At 48.7% G+C, this 7742-nt stretch overlaps 1 protein-coding gene across 1 annotated transcript; it reads left to right on the forward strand.

Moving 5' to 3' along the window:
* Window positions 1–2160: 2160 nt before the first annotated feature.
* Window positions 2161–7266, forward strand: TEX52 (testis expressed 52). The gene is made up of 2 exons (XM_065412561.1): window positions 2161–2678; window positions 7008–7266. Exons 1-2 carry the CDS (start codon window positions 2161–2163, stop codon window positions 7264–7266), a joined length of 777 nt encoding a protein of 258 aa, XP_065268633.1.
* The last annotated feature ends 476 nt before the right edge of the window (window positions 7267–7742 follow it).

Here is a 7742-nt window from a genome sequence, read left to right on the forward strand (position 1 = left end):
CCCAGCTGAAGTCATAGTTCTCTGTACATGACATCACAAGTGGCTGCTGTGGAAATTGATCTGTGCAATGCAGCTCTCAGGTAGGAGGAGATCCAAGGCCCAGAGATAGATGGGAAAACAAGAGAGCATGAAGCTAAATCCTAGGTCTGCATGGGGGAGCAAGGCATGGAAGGAAGAGAGAGGGAGCAGGAGTGAGGCCTGCAGAGGAGTCGAGCAGCCACTCATTGTTTTTCTCTTTTGAATATTTTTTAGCCTTTGTCATTCTTTCAGCCTTTGCAGCATTTTGTTTTTGTTCAAATGAAACCCCACCATCTGCAATTCTGGAACTGGGCTGGTAATACGCCTGAAGGAGAACTTTAGAATGTCTCTCAAAATTATGACCTAGGCATCATTGTCTAATTGCAAATCTCAGAAAGTAAACGTCTGTGGGGAAAGTCTGGACTGTGCTCTATTGCCATCAGCTTTATAGAAAATCTGTGGGTAAGTATGACTGTACTATAGTCGCTATAACAACAAGTAAATACACAAATGCCACACAGAGCTAGAGCTCTGTGGACTTCCTTACATGGGAAACGGGCTATGTCTGTGAGAAGAGAGTCACCTCAAAGCCCTTCTTTGGGATACCCAAGAAGGTGAGATCTTTGTGCCCAAACAGTTTGCCTGGAGAAAATGTTCCATGAAAAGAAGCAGTGACTTCTCCAAGTGTCTGGAAGGGTGCTTGTGGCAAGACAGTCTCTTTACAGTCAGCAAATATTACTTTTGTTCCTGAAGTTCTTCCTTTATGGAAGAGACCTACTGATCTGAGAGAATGGTCTTTCCATAGCTGGGGACCTAATTCTGTATTGAATTCCACATTGATAGGGAAGATCTCACTTTCTTTTTCATTCCAGAAGCTTAAGTACAATTTCTCTAGAACCCTATGGGTATCATCCCTAGTCCATGATAGATCATATTTCCTGAAGGGTTCATTTCAAACTAGGAACTGAATAGATGCCTAGAGCAGGGATTGGCTTCCTTTCTCCCCAGAATGGCAGTGCACAATACCCGCAGAGAACAGATTACTAGGTAAGATGCTGTGCAGGACACATCTCTGCAGAGTGGGTGTGGGAGCCCTGTGCTTGCATACCCCATTGCAATGAATCTTCTGTAATGTGTGCTGTTTACAGCAATGCTGGTGACTTTTAAAGATTTCTCATTTCTTATGGTAGTGCCCAGGGGCTAACTAAGAACAGCGCCCCCTTGTGCCAGGCACTGTACAAACAGAATAATAGAAAGTCCCTGCCCCCAAGGAGCCTACAATCTGAATAGAGAAGGTATACAAAGGGTAGGGGAGAGGGATATAGCATACAAGCAGAGTGAATGATGAGATGGCACCATTTTTTAAAAATTTGTTTTGTTATTTCAGCCCTTTCAGTGTTCGGAGAGGATTAGCTAGCTGGCAAGACAAAGGACAAGAGGGGGATGGAGGAGTAGAGACAGTTAGGAAGGAGGTAGGGAGGGGTTACAGAGGGGAAGGAAGGGAGGGGCAGGAAAGGATAGAGCAAACAGCCAGTCAGCACAGGGAAGAGAGTGGTGAGAGTGCAAACTGCAAAAAGCTGTTTGATGACAGCATCTGGTCATTTGGTCCCTCAAGAAGGTACATACCTTCACACTAAGTAAACTGAAGTTATGGATACTCCCTCTAGTGTCAGATGCCCTCTTGGATAGATGTGAACTGACTCTCCTGCCCCCTCCCTTGGAGGAAAACAGGTATCTCTGGATTGTGCTCTTTAGTGAGATTGTCCCCACGGAGACGCTTTGTAAGTTTCTGGCAGTACAGCATGCTAGTTAACTGGGACAGTGGGTGAGGTGGAGAGTACTTTAAGCCTTGCACTACTCTCTGTTTATAGCAGTGGGAAATGTTCTGTTTCTCTCCTATTGGGAGCCAGCACTGGAATAGCAGGGGGGCTGCAGGGCAGGACTGAGGGGCATTGGCAGAGCTGTGTAGGGAAAGTTTACAGCTGAACACTGCAAATTGTACCTGACTTTGCCCACTGTATTCAGGAGCTGCAAGCTATGACAAGAACATTGGGATGGTAGAGATCTTTACTGAGGGCTGGTTTTATCAAATGTTTTCTCCCTGCTTTTTCCCAGCTAGGCCTTGTCTGGGATCTCTCGCAGATGACCTCTTGGGCAGAGCACGAGTTCTTGTGTAAAGAGAGGCATACCGCATGGCCAGGGTTTTCCCCAAGAGCTTATCATAAACTGGCAGTTGCAAGACCACCATGCACAGACATCAAGATCAAAGTTAGTCAGAAACTGCGCTGCCCCTGGGAAGACACTAGCCGCTGGCACATCTGGGGATACCACACCTGGCTGGATGTAGGGAGGCTGCCACCACTCTTCCCTTCGAGGCCGGACATACCTTATGACAGCAACGTGTGGCGATGGATTACTGCTCCCAGGACATACTGCATGCCTCAGCCGCCTGTCCCGCCTCCCTCAGAGATGGATGGGAACACTTACCTCAAGTTCATCGCACAGGGAGCTCTGTTTTTAGACAAGAAACGTACAGAAAGAGCTGTGGCTCAAATACAGAAAGAGCTACAGGAATGCAAACGACTAAAGATGATGAGCGAGTGCCGAGCTCCCCCCATAAACAGCCAGGGAAATATTTTGCCTCCTCAGGACTTCAACCGGTAAGGAGCACTGATTTCCCCGTGCCTCATCAGTTGCTGTGGAGCACATGGCAGGAAATGGAAACTTAACCACCAGCTCACAAAGGATTGGTGGTAGGTGGGCTTCCAACTGCATATGAAGCATCTAGCATTGCCCATTGTCTGGCATTGGATAGCTGGGCAGATTTTATAGACTCCAATTTTATAATTCCTGGGTTACGTCGTGGTGATAACATTGCTGGTGTCTCCCCTCCACAGGAGCAGCTGAGGTCCAATGGACTGTGCACAGCATTAGAAGAGTACTTGTTTCCGAGTCATTTGTGTGATCTTGGGCAACAGTCTTGCTCTGTGCCTCAGATTTTGCCTCTGTAAAATAGGGATAATGGAGTCATAGATTCTAACACCAGAAATGTTAGATATTAGGGAAATCTTTCTAACTATGAGGGTAGTTAAGCCCCCCTCACTGCAGTTTTTAAGAACAGGTTGGACAAACAACTGTCAGCGATGATCCAGGTTTACTTGGTCCTGCCTCATCGCAGGGGGATGGGCTTGATGACCTCTCAAGGTCCTTTCCAGCCCTACATTTCTGTGATTCTGTCATCTAGTCTGACCTTCTGTATATCACAGGTCACCAACACCACCCAGCCCTCCCCGCACCAAGCCCACCAATCAGAATTAGACCAAAGTAGGCCATCCCTTAGGAGACAACACGTCTCTGTATCACTGGCAGAGAACAGGAGGGATGGAGCATTGGTCCCTGTAATGGCCGGGAATTCGTGTAGTGAGCTGAACACAGATAACACACCCCTTCCTTTGGAAAGCACTGAGATATTATAGATGAAGAGCTATGGCAGGGGAAAGGAAATAGAAAGGGAGCCTCCTCTAACCACCTTTCCCACATGCAACCCTGTGCTAATAGTGACCAATAGCCCCTTCCCCTGCCTAGCACTACACTCCTCAGTACCCCCTGATGCTGTCTTCAGTTCTCCAAGGACCAATGGTGGATTAATGCATGGGTCCATGTCTAGTGGTCCCGCCCAATTTGGGGGCCCCTGCAGGAGTAACAGAACCTGTAAACCTGTATAGAAGTGGGGAAGTCACCAGTGCCAGAAATGTGGCCCTGCTCCTCCTCCTTCCCCCCCCCCCCCCGGACCCCATCCCCTGGGCAGGCTGGAAGCTGGAGCCAGGCCATGGTAAGAGCCAGCCGGGGAGCCTGGGCTGCTGTGGGGAGCCCTGGGTGGGGGGGCCCAAAAGCAGTCCCTGGCCAATGTCCTCTCTGGGGCTTCCCACAGCAGCTCGGGTTCCCTGGGTGGCTTTTACTATGTCCTGGCTCAGGATTCCAGCCTGACCAGGGCCCTGCGGGGAAAAGGAGGAGCAGGAGGCAGTGCCCCATGGTGGGGGTGGGGGGGAATGTTCTTTGTACCCAGGGTCCCAATAAATCTTAATCTGCCTCTGCCAAGGATAGCCTGGTTCTCTCCGAAAGGCTTAACCTTAACTCTGAGGAGAAAGCTTAGTCCCTACAGAGCCGAGCGCCCTGGGCTTGAGTTCCCTGAGCACTCACTCGAGTAACGCTTTAATCCTTGGCATGGAATGCCATTGCCAACGTGGAGCCAACACTGTCAGCAGCTGAGCTGCAAACACCATCCCTGCCCTTGGAGCCCTGACTGGCAAGGGGATGGGTAGGGGATGGCCTCTCCACCCCCACCCCAGCACAGCCTTAGTTGGCTATACAGCTGGCAGAAGATCACACCCCTGCTGACAAGGTCTCTTCCTACTGGAGGATGAGGATGCCATTCAGGTAGAGGCTACAGGAGAGGACATGTGCAGCAGGTACAGGAAGCAGCCTGGGTGTGTGGCCACCATGGCATGTCTACACAGCCTGCATTGACAGACTCAAGGTAGTGGGGCTCGTGCTGGCACTCTGAAAATAGACAGCACTTTGAAGTTGTGGCTCAGGCTGGTGCTTGGGCTCTGAAGCCTAAGGAGGGGAGTAGGCTTCAGAGCCTGAGTTCCAACCACAACTTCAAAGAGCTGTCTACACAGCTGGTTTTAGAGCGCTGGAGCAAGCCCTGCTAGCCCAAGTCTGTTGACCTGGGCTGGAAGGCTCAGTGCTGTGGGCTGCATAGTCATACCCTATGAGCTTGTGTAACCACCACATGCAGAGAGCAGGGCAACCTAGAAGAACACAGAGATGTTTAGAAGTGTGGTAGTTGCTGAATGTACTTAGTAGCTATTTCTAAAGCTGTACTGAAAGTTTCCATTAAGGGCAGGCAGTCTTGCAGGTACCACACATTCACTCTCTGAGAGCAGAGCCAATCGGAGTTCTGGTGGAAAGGAGTTACAGACAGCCCGCCAGACTTAGCGACTGATCAGTGCAGGACCAAGAGATGTGTCTGCTGTGGAAGCTGTATCCTAACACCTGTGCAGCTTTGGACAGAGGCTGAAGCTCTAGAAACTGTGGAGACTGTTGACTATGGGACTGGAATTGCTGTTGACTGCATGGAGCTTCTGACAATTTTGCTGAGGAGATTCTGAGGTGTTTGGCAGGGTACTGAGAGGCTGCCATTTTCTCTTGGGCTCTGGAGAATCCAGGTGACACCTACATTTTATGCCAAATCTCAGAGGGGAATGTATCTGCATGTGTGTACCAAAGAATAAAAGTTGATATGTTCTGTTGAAACAGGGGACTGATCTATATAACAAAATGGGGAAGTCTGGATAAGTAACACCAGTAGCTTGACCCTCTAGTAGCTTTGTTTAAGAAATTATTCAAAAATACTGTTTGCAACCATTTGTGTACGTATTAAATGGTTGTTCACTAAGAAGTTGTATGGTACTCTCTCTCAAGCTGACTGGCAAATGTTGTTAACACTGACATCCAGGGGCTTTGCATACCATAGCTCTGAGGTTAACTCTGTGTATGTTTTCTTTATAATTTTCTGCAAAGAATGTACTCTGATCTGTGCTTCTGCAGAGCAGTAAGCTGCTGTGCAGGAAAAAGGAGAATGTAGAAGTTATACATATTACCTCAGCACTCCCCCAGCCTATTACAATTGACTACATGCAAGAATCCCCCAGAGCCCATGGGGAAGAAGGTGCCGTGATCTGTAGGGTGACCAGACAGCAAATGTGAAAAATGGGGAGAGGGAGTGGGGGGTAATAGGAGTCTATATAAGAAAAAGACCCAAAAATCGGGACTGTCCCTATAAAATCGGGACATCTGGTCACGCTAGTGATCTGTGACTACGGGACCAATGTTGCTGAGCCATTTGGACTGTTTGTTTGCTGACAATGGTGTTGAAGTGATTCCTGGGTGTATTCCCGCCTCTCCAAAGGCTGAAGGAGGGTTCTCCACCCCAAGGCAAGGGGTGGGAATTTGGAAAAACCTAACTTCAGGAGAGAAGCCCCACCACACCAACAAGCAACTTCTTCCTGCTGTGGAAGCCTGGCTCAGACACCCCCCACTTCCTGTTAAGGATTCATGCTGAACACAATAGTTCCATCAGCTATTTCCTGTACCAATAAGTACTGTAAGTAGAATGACCACTAGAGAGCACTCACATCATAGAAATTAGGAATGAAACGTCTTAGCTCATCTCTGCAGCTAGGGTTGTTTCAAGTACAGTAGATTTCCTAGTGCTGTGTCCAGCCTACCTTAGAAGTCCCAAGGGATGAGGCTTCCATTACTTCCCTTGGGAGACTATTTTACAGCTGCCCTAATGCATCTCTCCACCAGGAAGTTTCCTCCGCCTCCCTGATATTCTGCCTAAATGTTAGTCCCTTAGTTTCATACCATTATTCCTCATTATATTGCCACGAAGCAGCTTAAACAATTGCAGGCTCTCAGTGATATTCGAGTGACTGGCAAACATTACTCAAAGCCAAATTATCTAAGTACTGTAGATCCTTAATTCTCTTTGTTGTTCTCTCTCCCCTTTGCACGCACATGTTGCTGTGCCTGCTGGAGCCCCTGGAAGATGCCTATTCCTTTCAGACAAGGAGGTTCAGGCCAAGTCTGGCTATAGGACAGGACACCACTCCTCCCTAGTATTGATCAGGGGATCATGCTAATGGCTAGTAGGTCTGTACTTCTATGAGCAGGTGCTCCATTCCTGTGACTGGGATCAGTCTTGAAGAATGTTCTCCAGCAGACAGGGAGACCTTTACCCAGTGCAGCATGGTAACCAAGTATATTACCCCGTTCTACAGAGAGAATTAGTATTTACAGTCGGACCCTAATAATCTACCATCCCTCCAATCCTATGGGAGCTAGCTAAGTCATGGAAAAAACAGCAAGGTACCTCTCTGCCTGGAAACTTAACACATTGATCCTCCCTTCCTTTTTAACAGATACAGACACCTGACTGCAGGAAGAGGCCTGCAATCTCTCTCTGTCCAGCTGCAGCCAGTCAGACCTGCAACTAGAGACTGTTGGGATTGGCCTTGCCCCAGCCTCCAACCCCATTACCAGGAGGCAGCACAGAGACTCGCCTTGAGGAACAGCAGTCCAGTCTATGAAGAGTTGCTGCAGAAATACCAGGAGCTGGCTGTGTCTGGGAGACAAACAGGGTACTGTAACCCTCCCAGCAAACAGAACCCAGAACACTAAAGGGGCTAATTCTAAGGCTCAAGAGGGCTGTTGGGGGCTATAGGCAGGGGACCCAACTATGTGGGATTGCACAAGCCATTATGTCAGAGGACAGCAACCAGCATCCCAAATACCGAGAGTGCACGGGTGATGCAGGTAGGATCTGCCAGCAATCAGGCACCCCCAAAACAGCAAGATATCTCTGCCACTTGATATCAAAGATCATCATCCAGGAACCTCCACCACAAAAACACTAATGTAACAACTTGGCTTTAAAACAGCTTGGGAGTCCCCAGCACTGAGGCACACCTGCAGCGCTTAGGTAGTACTAAGTCATGTTGATTGCCCGTATTTCCCTTTGCATCTTGGATTTCGGATGTTTACTGTTGAGCAGGCCTGCATTCTGATAGCCCTAGGGTCTCTGGCACCTGCCCAGGAAGATCTCCTTCTCTTTCCATCTGTGAACTAGGTGGGTGCTGAGCTTACAGGTATCCCCA

Source organism: Emys orbicularis, chromosome 1 (assembly GCF_028017835.1).
Source record: "Emys orbicularis isolate rEmyOrb1 chromosome 1, rEmyOrb1.hap1, whole genome shotgun sequence".
Lineage (NCBI taxonomy): Eukaryota > Metazoa > Chordata > Testudines > Emydidae > Emys > Emys orbicularis.

Coding starts and splice junctions, on each gene's coding strand:
- TEX52 (XM_065412561.1), top strand. CDS start 2,161: ATGACCTCTTGGGCAGAGCACGAGTTCTTGTGTAAAGAGAGGCATACC. Junction 2,679..7,007: donor CCTCCTCAGGACTTCAACCG/GTAAGGAGCACT, acceptor CCTTTTTAACAG/ATACAGACACCTGACTGCAG.